Genomic DNA, 16,499 nt, shown 5'->3' with positions numbered 1-16,499 from the left:
CGACTCTGCTCGGACCGGGCCCCCTCAGCCCGGGGGCAGAACGGGGACCACGGGGACTACCGGGAGCCCCCCCCCCTCCTCCTCCGCCGCCGCCGCCGCCGCCCCGCGCCCACCTGCCTCCCGCGGGGAGCCGCGCATGTGGAGCGCACCACCGCGCCTCGGGGCGCGGGGGGGACCGGCGGCCGGAGCGGGCATGTTTACACGGGGGCCGAGGGGGGCGGCATCGGCGCGGCCCCCCCGCCCTCCCCCGCCGCCGCGGCACGAATGGTCTCTTCCTCGCGCTCTATTTAATCCCGCCGCTGCCGCACCACCGGCTCCAGTCCGGAGAGCAGCGCCGAGCCCGGTGCCGCCGCCTCCGCGCTGCGGCTCGGCTCGGCTCGCCCCGGCCCCGCGGGCACCCGCCGTCACCACCACCATGCTGCCCCTCGACCTCCTGCTGCTCCTCGCCTGCTTCGGCGCCGCCCGGGGAAACCTCTCCCGCGACGGTGAGTGGCGGTACCGGGGCTGGGCGAGCCCCCCCCCGCCATCACTCAGCCCCTCGCGGCGGGGCGCGCCCCTCCCTCCTGCGGCCGGGGGTGCCGGCCGCGCGCGGGCCCCGCGGGGAGGGGCGGGGCACCGGGGGACCGGCCGCGCGCGAGCGACAGGTGTGGGCGGCGGCGGCGCGCGGGGCCGGGCCGCGCCGTTATATGGGTCAGGCGCGACGGGGCCCGACAGGTGCCGCCCGCCCCGGCGCTCGGGTCCCGCCCGCGCCGCCGGCACCGGGCGGGTGCGGCTGCCGCGGCCCCGGGCGGCCGGCGGGTCTCAAGGTCACGGTGGCGCCGGTGCTGCCCGCCGTGTCCCCCCATCGCCGCGTACCGCCCGGGGCGGGGCCGGGGCCGGGGCGGCGGAAGGTTCCAGACAGGCCCCGGCGGGCGGCGGCGGCGGAGCCCGGCCCCTCCCGGCGGTGCCCGCGGCGAGGCGGGTGGAGTCGCGGGGGGGGCCCGACGGGTGGAGACTCCCCGGTGGGGTATAGCCGCCCCCCCGGGAGGATGGCGGGGGCTGGTGGTGACCCCGGGGAGGAGGCAGACACCCCCGCGGGTGGGGGATGGAGCCCCCGGGGGGACGGCGGTGACCTCCCCGGGGTGGGGAGACCCTTCCCCGGGATGGGGCGGTTTCCCGGTTCCCCCCAGCAGAGCAGCAGCCCACGGTAGGAGCTGCGTGGTCGGAGTCCCCCCCTCCCAGGGGCGGTGGGCTTGGAGAAGGGCGACTGCTCCCCATCCTGCCGAGATCCCGCCGCTGCCGGGATGTCTAGTGGCATCCCAGCGCCTGGTCGATCCTCGGTGGCTGTACGTGGGGCCACAGGGCTTGGCTGGAGCATCAGCCCTTGAGACAAAGGGTGTTTACTTGCCGTACGCCACAGCGGCGGGCAGCGCGCTGCGGGGTGAGGCAGCTGGTAGTGATGTGCCGCAAAGCAAATGTAATTTTGGTAAGGGCTCTTCAATGGCAGCACCTTGTTTTCCATAACCATTCAACTGCGGAGTCCCTGTTGGATTGCCGGCGCTTGCTGCTTAGGGCCTGTAATTCCTTCCAGGTTGCTGGCAGCCGTGTTTGCCATGTCAGGAGTCACTGGTTGTGATAAAATCACTGCTGTGTGTGTTTGCATGGGGAGCAGGTCGTGGGGAGACGCAGCAGCCGTCTGGGGCCTGGCCTCTACCCTTGGTCTGCGCGTTGTGTTTCGGGGGGTGTTGCGGAGGCTGGCAGTGGGAGAGGGTCCAGTCGCCATCTGAGTCCCTGCCTGTGGCTCATTGGAAGCAGGGAGGTAATTCTGGCATGAGTACGTGGCCCTGGGATCAAGGGTCCCAAGGGCTGTTGTGGCAGAGGTACAGAAGGTAAGAGGTCTGAACCCAGCGGCCTTCTACCCACAGCTTAGTCTGCCTGTGCTGGAGCGAGGAGCAAGGCTCCCACCTGCCTTCCCCAGCAGGTGCCTTTCCCGTGGCCTGTCCCTTTGCTGGAGGAGGTCGCTGTCACAGGCAGAGCTGCTCTGGGGGCTGGTGTGGGTTCGTGGCTGCGTTCCCATCCACGAATCCCAGGATTTATTCTGGTTACGGCCACAGTCCTCCCACAGGAGCCTGGAAGAGTCACTTGGGTGTGGGTGATGCTCAGTCCCACCACGCAGGGATGTCCTGGAATCCTGTGTGTGGTGATGCTCAGCGCGTGGGTCGGAGCTGGGCAGGAGCGGGCGGCTGAGCAGCCTGGCAAGTGCTCACATGAGGAGGGGTGGCCGTGACCTGAAGTTGTGTGTAGTCCTAGGGTAGGATACAGCCTGGATGATGACACTGCAAGATTTCTTCCAGGGCTGGCCTGCTGCTGTGGCCCAGCCCTGGCCATGAGCTGCCAAGCTCTCTGTTGTCCGACGCAGTGGGACAAACGGACCCCCAAAAAGCCTTTGGAAGCAGAGGAGACGGATGGCTGGAAGCTGCTTGAAAAGAAGCTGCTGGCATGCCTTTGCGGTTAGTGCCTTACCCTCGTGCCCCTCAGCCATCAGCTCCCAGCGTGGCTCTCTGGCTAGGAAAGCCCTTCCACAGCACCCTTCCCAGGGCATGGATGGAGTAGCTGTCTCCTCTCCTTGAAGAAACGCTCCTCCAGGGCTCTGGATTTCAAAGCTACAACTGCAGCGGGGCCCGGCAGAGCCCCTTGAAACTGCCTGGGTGCTGGAAATGCTGGTGCTTCACGCCGGGGCCGTGTTTGTGCACTTGGCTGGTGTTGTGCTGCTGTCGGCAGATTTCTGAGTGTTTGGGCTGGATGCGTGGTTGTCCTTGCTGCGAGGATTATTCCCCCCGCAGAGTTATTCCACTCTAGAGTTGTGTAACCCTTTTGTTTGAACAGTGCCCTACTGTTGTCCCATGGGAAGCCGCAACATGCCAAAACCAGACTTCTTGGGGCTGTTTTTCCCTGTGCTCGGTAGCAACCTCATCCTGCTGTGGCACCAGCATTGCGGGCTCTGAGCAACCCTCAATGTGCAGCACAAGGAGCACCACCATCCTGCGGCAGCAAGAGGGGAGGCTGGGCAGCTTCAGTGGCACAGCGGGGAGCTGAGCTCAGGTCTGCATCCAGTTACCTCCGACTGTGCCAGAGCTGCTCCGCTCATCGTGTGTGTTTCTTTTGCTGGGACAAGCCTCAACATTGAGGGTCTTAGAGCTGGGTCTGCCTGACCAGGTATAGATGCCATAGCAGGGGGGCCAGGGCTGCCCTGTCTTCTCCTCTAGGTGCTGAGGTTTGTTCCCATGCCTCTGCGTTGGCTGAGGAGAGCCTGGGGACCATCTTGAAATGTCTGAAGCCAGGCGACATGAGCTCCCTGTCTGGCGTTTGCAGAGAGGCAGGTTCAGGAGACTATCCCCTTCCTGGAAGGTGGCTTCATCTTTCTGAAGCTGGTGGACGTGTCTGTTTGGCCAGACCACGCAGGAGGAGCTTTCTCTGTCTTGGGGAAATGTCCTGTGCTTGCAGCTGGTGTCCTTTCTGTAAGAAGTCATCCACCCTGCCCTGCCTGTGTGGGAATGGTGTCTAGTGGTAGGAGCCTAGGGCTGGGAGAGAGGTTTGGACTCCCATGGGGCTCTAACCATCTGTAGCTGTAGAGGAGATGATGGCTGCAGGTCCTGTAGTCCTGCTCCCTCAGGAGAAGCTTTGGGGAGATGTCAGCACTGGTCCTGAGCCAGATTGCAGGAGGCTGTGTGTGACTTCCAGCCTGTAGCATCAGCCCCGGGCCTGCGGCAGGGAGACCCTGGGGAGGGAGCCCTGGTGTGCAGAAGTGCGATGGTGGAAGCCCGGTAGCTGTCTGAAGCTAATGTAATCCTTTGCTGCTTATGGTAGTGCTTTTACCCAACTAATGTGTGCAAATGCCCTGTTCTCACATGTCATTAGGGCTCACCATATGCTACAAGTTTATTTCTGTGGCAGCACAAGCCCTTGACACTAGAGTAGAGGAAGCAGTGACATCCCTGATGAGGTGGTGGTGTGCAGGCACAAGAAGAGGGAGTGCGACCTATCTGCATCACTCGATACCTGGATGGCCTGATTTTGGATGACTCTGATCAGCTGCCTGGGGGAAGCGAGCTGTTCTCACAGCAGCGATGCAGCTGGGATCAGCATGTCAGCCGGAGGAGAGCATCCCTCTGTGAGCAGCCAGGCGGAGGGAGCTGGACAGGGAGCACGAAAGCCACCACTCAGCTGTCTGGCACAACGTGTTAGGCTCAACAGGCAATGCTGGATTTTAAGACAATACACGGGATCAAGTGCTGTAGGGCTGCCCCGCCACATACACAGACGGTGAGGAGATGTGCTGGCACTGCTGCTGTGGGACAGGAATTTTGCTGCTGTCTGAATAATGCCTCAGGTTTTGGCATAGTCTGCAATGCTGAGGCCGAGGTATTTGCTGGGAGTGTGGTGGCTTGGTCTGCTGGCTGGAGGAGAAATCCCCAACAGACCAGGGTGTTGCTGCTGAAGCACAAGTTGAGCACCTCCCAAATGTGGATACCTTTTCTTCTCTGGAAGGAGATGGAGGGAAACACCCTGCTTGCCCAGGATTCCCTGCTTGTGAGGACTCCTGCATGCTAGACGCTACCTCTTCTCCCTCTGCCTGACGTTCTCGCCTCACCAGGGGTGTTGGAATTGCCAGAGTAACTGGAGGCGTCTGCATCTGGGTAGTCACCCTAGTGCTGGCACGGCCAGGCACTTAGCCAGATGGAGGAATCTGCATTAAAGCTAACATTCTTGTTTGTTTTCACTAGGTTGGTTTAACCTAGTTTTACCCCAATCCAGGGTGTCATGTGACCATTCAGGTCCTCGCAGGAGAGGGAGCAGTGTGAGGGAGGAGGTGGTGCAGGATGTAACACGTGTCCAAGGTGCCTTTGCTGGTGGTAGTGCCAGTGTGGTGGTCTTGGAGCTTGGTGGGCTCTGCTTGTGTGCTGCTGGGCTTGTTCTCCTGGTTCCCATGTGTTTGCTGCTGTGTTAGAGCCATGGCGGAGCATGGTCTGCTTGTGCAGATGCCTTCTGGGAAGTGCTCTGCTCCCTGTGCTGGCATTTGGTGTGGTACCCCCAGTGCCCAGCCTTGTCTCCATCTGAACTGCTCTCCAGGCTCCTTTTACAGCACAATGGCTTGGCGATGCAGGTCATCTGATGCTGTGTCTGCACAGATTGAATTGCCTCCTCATTGCTTGGCTCTTCAGTGACTCCATGAGACCTTGAAGGTGATGCCAGTGCTGTAACACCCACGTAGTCAGATGTATCTGATCCTCCTCCTCTGAATTACTGGCTCAGCTCAGCTTGAACCATCTGGTCCAGTTCTCTCCCCTCTGCTCTTCGCCAGGCACCTGCAGCCATGAAGTGATGCAGCAGCAGAGCCTTCATCATGCAGTAATGGTGAGGTGTAAGTGATCTCCCTGGTGCCCCAGCTCCTCCGTCTGCCTGTGAGGGCAGGTGGGGGATGAGGCTCTCCATCCTGCTCTGAAACAGCTCCTGCTTTCACCCAGGGCTGTTTCAGCCCCTCTGCCGTTGCAGCCAGCACTGGGCTGGGCTGTGCAGTTGCTGTGGCAGAGGGAGGGCCGTGCTGGTTGGGGGGAGAGGAGAGAAGCCAGGCAGGAGTCGGATGCAGTAATGCTGTGTGTTGTGTTTGGGCAGCCCTGATGCCAGAAGCACTAACCCAGATGAGGCTAGCTAAAATGAGCAGTCAGTAACAGTGGAGGGAGGCGGAGAAGCCGAGAGGTTTGAGGGCTGGGCAAGAATGTGCTTAACCATTCCAGTCACCTGCCTGGCGTCACGCTCTGCCTCCGCTGTAATGCGGACTGAGGGCACAGGGACTGGTGTGCACACGGGCAGGCATCGGACGCTGCAGCTCCCACTGCTCAGGGATTGCGGAGGCTCCCTGGTGTCACAGGGACGTGCTGGAGGGCAGCAATACTTGCTGTGGAGCCAGACAGCAGCATCTTTCCAGGTGACCCTGGAGTTTGCCTGTGGCTGTGGAGCAGCAGAGCTGCAAGCTTCCCCTTGTTGCTGCAGGGTCCTGCTCAAGGGCACCTGCCCCTTCCTCAAGTGATGCTCCAGGCAGCGCTCCATCTACAGATGCTCTTCCTCGCCTTACAACGCTTCAGATGGCATATTTACTGGCAAGCCCAATGTGGAGCATTAGTTTTTCCAGACCACTGCTTTTGCTGCTGCTTTCAGGCCATCGTTTCCAGGGAAAGCGAGTTCTGACACTTCTGGTCTGAGTGGTCAGCAGCACAGAGCAGCAGGCTTCCTGGGCCACCTGCTGTGCAGATGCTCCACAGGAGCAGGATTCACTGTCTGGACACAAGCGCAGGGCTGACTGTGCCAGAAGACCGGGCTTGTTGGGACGCCATTGCCCCATGCACCCTGGGGACCTGTTTTCCTTAGGTGGGATGTGTTTGGTATCTGTGCCAGTGCTGTGCCCAGGGCAGCAACTCCTCATGCTCCTTTCTGCTGCCATCAGGCTTGCACTCTGCTCTCCTCCCAGTCTGATGCATGGCAGAAGCTGTGGGGAGATGGGCCCAATGGTGCTCCTGCCATGGCTGTGTGCTGCAGGGCTCTGCTCTTAGCTTGTCTTCAAACACCTTCAACCCGAGCAGATGAATGCAGTAACAGGTTGGCATTGTGGCACTTTCCTGGGGGGCTCTGTTTTGCCTCTCCATGTCTCACCAGCTTTGGTTTCTGGCTTTTTTGTCTCCCTGTGATGCTGGGGACTTCATGTCCAAAAGGGACAGACCATGCAACAGCAGAGATGACCTGGTGGGCCGCAGCCAAAGCTGAGAGCGCTTCATTCTCCCTGAGCATCCATTGGGATGTCAGGACTCCCTGCTGCAGCTGGGCACAACAGAGCATCCACCACAGTCACCTGAAGGACCAGCAGGATTGAACCTGTATTTTAATCTTTTGAAATTGCTCTTCCCTCCTGTCTTTCTGGGAAGTCAGGAGGAGGCGTTAGTGTGTGGTGCCCATTGGCAGGCATGCTGTCCCCTAGGAGGGGAGCAGAGCTGCCAGGGTTTCCCCATTTCTTATTTCTGTTATAAATATCCTCTTACACAAGCTTGTGTGTTTAATCCTCGGACAGTTGGGAGTGACAATTTCTCATGCCAGCTTGGGCAGAGCTTTGCTGCAAGTGTTTAGATGCCTGCAAAGCAACAAGCGATGTAACAGGGCATCCGAAGCAACCATTTCTGAGACACCTCGCTGGGCAAGCGGGAGATCCTTAAAACAGAACTGTCAAAGCAAAGAGCTTGTTCCCTTGGAAACAGTCATGTTGGAGATTGGCCTTAGGGTAGGAGCTAAAAAACATGCTCAAAAAAGTAGTTAGCAGCTGTTTGCTGTCAAACTGGAGGAGGGCGCTGGGAGAGGGGTCACCCTGCCTGGCTCTGCTTGCTGCTGCCCTGCACCGGAAGGAGGCCTGAGATGGGAGGGTCTGGGTGAGCTTGCCCCTCGTTCGCAAGGGAATTAGTCCCCTTTTGGAGGGTCCCAGGAAAGCTCTGACACTGGGGATGGCTGTCATGGTGCTTGGATGATTTGCGGTGGCCCAGAATGAGGCTTTTCCCCCTGATCTCTGTCCTGCCTCCTCCAAGGACTTGTCTGTACTTGGCAGGCTTGCGTGCAGTGTGTGCCTGAGCTGGGGTCTCGGCTCTCCCCGGGCAGGCTGCAGCTTTGGGCTTTGGCCAGTGACTTCTGGGTCAGGGTGGCAACAGATCTGCTCAGCCATGGGATTACCAGTGGCCTTGGAAGGAGGAGATCACTATGCCTGGTGCCGGGATTCCCTGACGATGCTGGTGCCTTTTGCTGAGCTAATTGGCCACCAGACCAGCGTGAATGTGCAAACACGACTGAGCAGAGGTGCCAGCAGCAGCCTGTGTTTGTGTGGCTGCCAAAGCTGCAGGCAGGAGCTGCTGCTGCCATCAGAGGGGTTCCCCGGCTCCCTCGTCCCCCGACCAGCCTGCTCCTGTCCCAGCTCTCTGTGGGGGCTTGTCTGGCCCTGGGGCAACTGGAAGAGCAGTTGATGTCTGGGGGGAACCAGGCTGTGTGTTTTAATAGGGTTGAAAGCAGAGTCCTGCTGATCCCAGAGGAGAGGCTGCTTCCCAGCTCTGCTCTGATGCATGGCAGCAGAGGAAGGTGTGTGGCGAGAACATACCGAAGGCACTCAGGAGGGGCTCTGTCAACTTGCTCTAAAAGCAGCCAGCCAGGGCTGGAGAAGGAGAGCATCCTGTGATCTGAGAGCTTCGGTAGTGCTTGCAACCAGCCTCTCTTCAGCTGCCTCTCTTTCTTGGCTGCTGATTGATTGCTAATTGCTGGCCATGTTTCAGTTGCTTGACTTTGGTCAGGAGTCACAGGCAGCTGTCAGCTTTCACCATACCCTTGGTCAGGGTCTGTCAGGGAGGTGACCGCATCCCCACACCCTGGGAGAAGGATGCAGCTCTGCAATTTGCTGGCTGTGCTTGGGGCCAAATGTCAGGGTGCCTTGGACCAGGACCCTGTTGCTCTTGCCTGCAGAGGTCTCGGGGCTGCTGGAGAGCGTCAATGGGGTTCTGGAGGCTGTGACCAAAGCCTCTAGTGTGGTCTTGGGAGAACCCCAGCAAAGACCCAGGGTTCAGAGCAGGCTGTGACGAGGAGCTGGGTCTTCTTGCTTTGCCGCTTCCCAGAGAATGCTCATGTGCACATCTGCTTTCAGAGAAATGATACAGAACTTGGTGTTTAGTGTGGGGAGTCAGGGTTTTTCATGTGGACCACACTTCAAGGCACGAAGACCCTGCACTCAGCTGACCGCTTCACTTGCAAGGAGCGAGCTCCCGTCACGTTGGGAGCTTGGACAGCAGGTCCCCTTGTCGCTCCCCCCATTAGCCTCTGGATCTCACACTCCACATCACAAGCCGCCCGAGCAGAGGGCTTGGCTGTTGCAGAGTCAGCTGTTGAAGAATGACATGTCACAGCATCCCTGTCCGTAAGAGATCTGGAGTTCGGAGCAGACTCTTAGGGGTTGTGTGTTTTCTACTTCTAGTGAGCATTTGTGTTAATGTGACAGTCCTTTGTCACCCCGATAGCAAATCCCTTGCTTTGTGGGGAGGATGGGTCAGAGAGGCTGGCTGTTGTGGGCTGCAGGTACAAGGGTGGGAGCTGGCGGAGGGGCCAGAGGGAGGTTTTGGCACCAGAGGGTACAAATGGGGATCCTAGATGGATTTGTCCCTGTGAGGATGAGGAAAACCTGGGAAACTTCCCGAAGCGCCTGGGTGCCACAGCCTCTGTGGCCTTGCTGTGCCGGGGAGAATTGCCTGCCCAGCCTGAGGGTGGGATACCTCTGCTCACCAGGAGAGCAGCTGGGTGATGGCACACAGGCATGTCGCCGCTTCTAGTCCTCTCCTAGATCAGCTTGGCTTCTTGCATCCCTCCCACCACCACCTTTTGATCTGAGCCTGCTTCAGCCTGCAGCCTGGCCCTCCATCTGCTCCCTTCACCTCCTGCTGCCCATATCCTCCTCTGCCTTGCTCTTGCTTGTCTGGCACAGAGCCGTCCCATCTTGCTAGCAGCCTCTTGGTGACAGCACTTGGTAAAGCCTTGCAGCCACGAGAGATGTCTAAATGCTGTGGGACTGACTGGAAAAGGAGCCGGCCCTGGAGGTGTTGCAGGAGGGCCCCTTGCCCTGCAGCTCCCAGAGGGACACGTCCTCTGTCTGAGGGCTGGAGCATGCTGGTGAGGCTGGCAGTCACAGGCAGGCATGCAGGGAAGAGGAGCACAGGGTGGCATTGAGCAGATGCACTGAATCAAGAGCAGGTTTCCCCCTCTAACAAAATCTGGAGCAAATCAGCTGCCGGTGAGGAGGAGCCTGGAAGTTGGGCTCTGGGTATCCCAGACTGTGGATTCACACACTGCTGAAATCAGCTTGCAAGCAAGCTTGCACAGCAGATGTCTGAGCCCGCTTGGCCAGGTTCACAATCCGCCGAGTTCAAAACTGCCACCTTGGCCAGGCTGCTCTGGTGTCACCATGCAGGAAGGATGCCTGTGGCTGGAAATGGAGCTTTGCAGTTCATGGCTGCTGAGTGAATTATTAAAATACAGTCCTCGGAGAGGGGAACTAACCTTAGAAAATCTCTGTGTCTACAGAGATAAATTGGATCTTTATGATGACAAAACTAGACTAAATAGAAAAGAATGAGAAAAATGGCAAGTGGTGTTTTTTGGGCCACAGTTGCAGACCAGAGGTGTTTGAGGGATTCGAGCAGTGGTTGTTTTCCTCTGGGGCTGCTTCTGCTCCAACAGAAACGCTTTTGCAGGCTCAGATGGGCATGGTGCGGACGTACCCGGCAGAGGCTGGGAGAGGGTCCTGCTGGCTCCAGCTCCTGCCTGTCTTGACCTTGGTAGCCGCTTGAAGTGCCTCCAGTTGTTGGCGTGCCTCGGCAAATGTTCTGCCCTGCCGAGGTTGGTGTGGGCTGCAGGGTGTCCTCCAGATGCACTGTGAGGGCTGTTGGGCTGCAGTGCTCTTCCCAGGCATCGCTTGCTGCTTCCCTGAGGATGCTCCAGGTGAAACTGCTCCTGGAAGGCAGAAGGCATGCCATGGCGTTTTGTTGCAAAAGCCCCCAGAGATGCAGTGCTGCAGAGGATTTGTGTGTCTGCATGAGAGTGTCCTGGGGCTCGAAGCAGCAGAGCTGCAGACCTTTTTGAGAAGGGTCTGTGCTGGAAGGGGACATGTGTGCCAGCAGGTCCTGCTGCTGGGCTCAGGGAGCCGGGAGAGATGTGTACATTGTTTTTCCCCTCATAATGCAGCCCCCCTGCAAAAGTGCACAGGTTTAATTAATGAAATATTGATTTTTGTGGAGTGCTTCTCTAATTTCAATGTGCCGACTGGGATCTGAAACAATCAAGGGCAGCAGCTCTTGGCCAAAACCAGGGGACCTGGTGAAGCCTTTGCTGTGGTGTTTTGTGGGGTGCCCGAGGTTGCTCTGCCTGTCCCTGTGTCTGAGGCAGTAACTGAGCCTTCAGTGTCCCTGCCTGTGGTGGGTTGGGCCTCTTCCAGGAGGGTCCTGTGGAGGGAGAGCTGGGTCCTATGCCTGCCAGGACACCTTGCTGCTGGCTTGCCATCTGCAAAACAACTTTTCACCCTATTGCAGGATGATAGCAAGGGGCCTGAAGTGGCCAGCAAGGCTTGGGTGGCCCCTGGGAGCTGGGAGGCGTAGATCTGAGGGATCTGCTTCCCCCTCCTGGAGAGGAGAGCCATGAGCATGGGAGGGTTGTTGGCCATGCAGGCAGCGGGGGTCCTGGGCTGGCTGTACCTGCCTGAGCCCAGCATGGCGTAGGGAAGGCTGGATTCAAACACGGCATGCTTCTCCTGCCTCACCCCATCCCTGTGGAGTGATGCTGGCATCCCTGGGGCTGTGCACTCGCCTCCTTTGCCCTGATATGAGAGCGGAAGCTGTCCTCCGGTGCAGCCTGGGGCCAAGCCCTGCCAGTGTGCTAGGGCTGAGGCTGCGCAGCCCCTCAGACCATGGTGGCGGGGCGGCCCCAGGGGCTCCTTTGGCCATCGAGCAGTGTCCCAGAGGGAGGGCGAGGGGACTGTGCCAGCCTGGGCTGTCAGGTGGCAGCAGCTCCGTGCTGGCAGCAGTCACTGGCATGGTGAGGGCGGATACTTCCCTGAGCGTCCGGCACCTGTCCCTGGGCTCGTAGGGGCTGTTCTAACCAGCGTGCCAAGAAGACCTGAAAGCTTTTGCTGCAGCCAGCTTTCCAGAGCAATCGGGCTCTGCTCCCCCTGATGCCTCCGAGCCCCTGGGATGCTGCCCAGAGCCCCCTGGGGGCCTGAGACCCCTGTGTAACGGGTGCCTGCTTTCTCATAGCAGCATCCCTCGTGATGCTGTTGAATGGCTGTTGCGGTGTGAGCAGGGTGGCCTAAGCTGCCCTTCACCTTCCTTGGGAACCCCCAGGATCTGACCAGAAGGATGCGCTGGGCTGTGCCGGGGCTGGAGCTGCTGGTTTTGGGAGCAGTCATGGTACGTGAGGCATCTTCCTTCTCAGTATGCCGCTGTCCCCAGCCATGGGCTGGCAGCTTTGCCCCTGGTGCCCCCCGCGTGCCCTGCCAGAGGGGGTCTTGCCTGTGAGGGTGGCAGTGAGGCTGTGGAGGGACAGGGACCCTGCAGGCCGTGCCTTGTTCCTCATGGGCCGTGGCAGGAGTGGGAGGGGGTGAAGCTCCCCATGGTGGGACTCGGTGCTCCTGGGGTCCTGCTGCCCTCTCCTCTCCTGGCCCCACAGCAGCTCCCACGGTGGCTCTGCCCCTATTCTGTCAAGGGCCAGCAGGTTACAGCCGCGGTGGTTTTTAATTAAATCAAGCCGCACTGGCGCAGCGGCCCAGCCGTGCCCATCTGTTCCTCCAAGCTGTCGGGTGCGTGGCGCGGAGGCGAGCCGAGTATCTAGGTCGTGCCGGAGGGTGCCGTGCAGCGGGCTGGAGGGGCTCTGCCGCAGGGGCCGGTGCAGGGCTGTGTCCCCCACCCCACATGAGCCGCGGGCAGGAGAGCTGGATGCGGCTTTGCAGCTCTGGTGGAAGCATGGTCTCCAGGGGGGTTGGAGACACATCTTGGTGGTCCTGGCTGTACAGCTGTGAGCCAGGGAGGGTGAAGGGAGGTCGTCAACAAGGCCCAGCTGGAGCTTTGATGGGTTTCTTCGGTGCCCTGTGTGTCACCCAGCCTGGGGGTGTGGGTGGCATTGCCTGGCCCCTGCCCCTGGGGGAAACACACCTTGCTCTGTTTAATGTCTCCCTACACTAATACCTTAATGAGGCCAGTGCTGTGGCAGGTGATGGTAATTGTGTTAAGAGATTGGGTCTGTTCTGTGTGGGTTTTAGACCCTGTCCTCAATTGCATCCCACTTGGAGTGATGTGAGTTTGGACAACAGCGGCTTGCAACAGCCTAATCCTCTAATTACGGTAGTAGCAGCACAAAGGCATCGTTAACCAAATTAAAACAAGCTGACAGACAGATCTCCCCAGTTGGGAGGAGCGGACAGAGAGCTGTGGCCTCCACCCCTGGCTGAGCTGCAGACCCCAATATGTGACGTGGCAGAGACGTGTCCCCCACGGCAAAGGGGGCAGTCCTGCTCCCCCAGTGACATCCCCAGCATCGAGGGTCCCAGTGGTCCTGGCCGGAGCTCCCACTGTACCCAGGCCTTGAGCAAGCTGGAGACGCATTGGGGAAGAGTCTGGGTTGTGATCAGCACCTGGGAACATGCTGTGGAGCGAGGCTCAGGTGCTCTGGCTGGTGCGTGGGGAAGGTTTGATCACCACCTGTAAATATCTGCAGGGAAGGGAGATGTGAACCAGAGGCTCTTCAGCTGTCAGGGCAGGAGTGTAGTGATAGCTGAGGGCTGGCCATCAAACCCAGGCAGGTGGAGAGGAGCAAAACTTCAATAGCAAGCATGGAATATTAGCATTAGTGATGGGGAGTTTCCTGGGGCTTGAGAGAGTCTTCACCCTGGGAATATTTTGAATCTGAATTTGATGCATTTCTGGTAATCGTGGCTGCTGGGAGTGGGCAGGGAGGGATTCATGTGCTTTCCAGCCCAAGCTTTCCTGGAGTTTAACACAAGCCAAGCGGTCCCTGGGAAGCCTGGCAGCCTTGTCCTCCTGCCCTCCTCCAAAACCTCTTCACTCCTTCCTGTTCCTTGCAGTAGCTTTGGGGAATTTGCAATGTGAGCAAAGGAAAATATTTCCCTTCACCATCCTGAGTGGAAAATGGGGAAATTCAGACAAAGCTGCTTCCACCCCTCTCCTTCCAATAACTGGAGGTTCTCCCAGGCAGTGAATATCACACAGGAAAACAAGCCTGTGAAATCAGGACTGTGCTGCAGGCTGTGTGGGCACACAGGCAGGATCACCCAAGGCTTGGGGGTCCTGAGGCTGAGTCCCTGCCTAAACATGAGTAACATGGGCTGAGATAGAAGACAACACTTTGTGAAGCCCTGTGTCCAGCACACGAACAAAGTGCAAATAGCAGCAGCAGCAGCATCTGTGCTCCTCCCTCTTGTCCATGTGGCTGCCTGTGGACCCAGCTGGGTGAGGAGGGTGTGCAGCCCCCAGGCTGGGAGAGCCAGCGTCCCCCTTCTCCCTGTGCAGCTCAGCTCACTGGCACATCAGCTTTCCCAAAACGTCTGTCCTTGGGGGCAGGCAGGGGGGTTGTCTGATCGTGTTGCTGCTGTTCTCTGCCCTTGGGATGCTCGGCAGTGTGGAGCCCTCCAAGGAGCCTGAAGGAAGCAAAGGACAATGTCTTAGCTGAGGAAATGCAGTCTGGGAAGGGATATGCACAGCCCAGGAGCAGCATGAGCAAGAGAAAATCCTCTTAAGGAATGACGTGGAGAGTGGGCCACTGACTGCACCCCACAGGCCACACTCAATGGACTTCGGCTGGTTTGCTGGAGGCAGGGGTGGAGATGACCGGTGGAGCATCCCACTGCGTGGGATGGCACGGAGGGACCACGGGGTGAGCCCTGGCTTGCTAGCACTGCCAGGGCAGTGGAGCAGAGCTTGCTGCCTCCCCAGGCGCCTTCAGCCGGTGGCTGTGCTAGTGCCAGGCTCTCCTGCTGCCTCCTGGCATACCCCTGCTCCTGCCTGGATCCGCTCACGCCTGGCAAGCACCAGCTGCCTGTACCTTCCAGCAGCCCCAGGGGCTGTGCTCAGAGCCAGGCCTGACACCAATGTCTCTGTGCAGATTGGCATGGAGCTACTGCCTGGGGACAGCAGGGTCCCGGGAGCTGCTGTCCCAGCAGGTGCTGCAGGTTGGGCAGCAGGACGGATCCTGCCTACTGGTCCTTCCTTCTGCAGCTGTAGTGGGGTCATTCCCTGCTGGGGAATGGGATCGCAGTGGGAGACCTGAGCTGACGCAGGCCCGTGAGTAGGTCCCTGTTGTCCCCAGGGTGCACAGGATGGCTCTGCTCCAAGCATGCTGCCTGTGCGATAGGAACCCCTTGTCCCTGAAGAGGGACACACACCCACGAGCACACGTGTGTGCACACATCCATGCTCAAGGGGCTGTACACATGCTCCCAGATAGACACACATGCACACTGGCATACACTTGCACTGACGGTCTCTCTGGATCCAGCCAGACCTCTGCTAACACCTGCTCCTCTTCCCCATGCCCCTCCATGCTGCCACCCAGAGCAGCTGAGCCAGGGTGACCCGGTCCCCCTACCCCAGTCTGTGTAGCCCAGCCATCCAGGGCTTGGGGTCAGCTGGAAAAATGTTTGTCCCAAGCAAGCTGTATTTGCCCCAGCACTGGACCTGTACTTATCCTGGGGGTTTTGGGGATGCTACTGTGTTCCTCCCACCCTTCCCTTGGTTGCTCAGTGATGCTCGTGCACACCTGGGGAGACGCGATGCCCAGGGCCTCCACTAATCTCTCCTGTCTGCATCCAGAGAGCCAGCCCACGACATCAGATGAGACCGTGGTGGCCGGTGGTACAGTGGTGCTCAAGTGCCAGGTGGAGGATCCCGATGACTCCTCACTGCAGTGGTCCAACCCTGCCCAGCAGACCCTCTACTTTGGGGAGAAACGAGGTACGTGCACAGGAACTGGGGATGGGAGAGGCTGCCTCATGGATAGGAGCCAGCTCCAGGACTGGAGTGATGGTGGGGCAGAGGGAAAGTGGACCAGGGCAGATAGTGGCCCAGAGGGTGATGTTCCCTCCTGCTCCCCACCTACAGTGATGCCACCGGGCAAAATATGAGCTAGCAGAGGAGTGTGGTGGTACTGAACCTGTCTGTCACCCTGTTGTCCTTTTTCTCCCAGCCCTGCGAGATAACAGGATCCAGCTGGAGAGGTCCACACCCAACGAGCTGACCATCAGCATCAGTGACGTGGTGCTGTCGGATGAGGGGGAATACACCTGCTCCATCTTCACCATGCCCGTGCGGACTGCAAAGGCCCTGGTCACCGTGCTGGGTAAGCCACTGGTGGCAGCCCCCTCCCCTGCTCCCGGCCTCCTGCCTGCTACTGCCCTGCCTGCAAGATGCTGTCTAGACAGCCGTTCATCTCTGCTGCTCCCATATCCCTACCCGTTAACTCATCCTTGCTGTGTTTATTGACGTGTCTCTGCATGTGCATCCATCTCTGGGTGGCAGCACGCACACAGCTAATAGGCCGGTTTATTTCTTGCCTCCTCTTCTACCAGGAATCCCCCAGAAACCCCAAATCTTTGGCCATGAGCAGCCCATCGATGAGGAGAAGATAGCCCGGCTGACCTGCCGGTCATCTGGCAGCAAGCCTGCGGCCCAGCTCCGGTGGAAGAAGGGCAACAAGGAGCTGAAGGGTGGGTGCCCAAGCAGTGGGGCTCTGCCCTGAGGGACTGGGGTGGCTGGGGAACTCCATGGAGACAGGTGAGGCACCAGGGATTGCAGATGTGCCCGGTGCTGGACCACACTGGCATGCTATGCTACTGCCAACAAAGGGATGGGGACAGGGTCTCCCCCATTCAGCACGCATGTCGGCCTCATGCC

At 59.3% G+C, this 16,499-nt stretch overlaps 1 protein-coding gene across 5 annotated transcripts in view; it reads left to right on the top strand.

Annotated features, from left to right (window-relative positions):
- Window positions 1-315: 315 nt before the first annotated feature.
- CADM3 (cell adhesion molecule 3) overlaps window positions 316-16,499 on the top strand; it is a 26,510-nt gene continuing 10,326 nt past the window's right edge. For all 5 annotated transcript variants that reach the window (XM_072846728.1, XM_072846727.1, XM_072846725.1 and 2 more), the window contains exons 1-4: window positions 316-485; window positions 15,420-15,560; window positions 15,793-15,945; window positions 16,175-16,312. In XM_072846728.1, coding sequence (XP_072702829.1) covers window positions 416-485; window positions 15,420-15,560; window positions 15,793-15,945; window positions 16,175-16,312 — 502 coding nt within the window. In that variant the 5' untranslated portion in view covers window positions 316-415. The remainder of the gene's footprint in view (window positions 486-15,419; window positions 15,561-15,792; window positions 15,946-16,174; window positions 16,313-16,499) is intronic.

The sequence above is a fragment of the Ciconia boyciana genome, chromosome 26 (genome assembly GCF_034638445.1).
Source record: "Ciconia boyciana chromosome 26, ASM3463844v1, whole genome shotgun sequence".
Classification (NCBI taxonomy): Eukaryota; Metazoa; Chordata; class Aves; order Ciconiiformes; family Ciconiidae; genus Ciconia; species Ciconia boyciana.
Note: the sequence above shows the minus strand (reverse complement) of the source record. Positions and strands in the feature narration are given on the sequence as shown.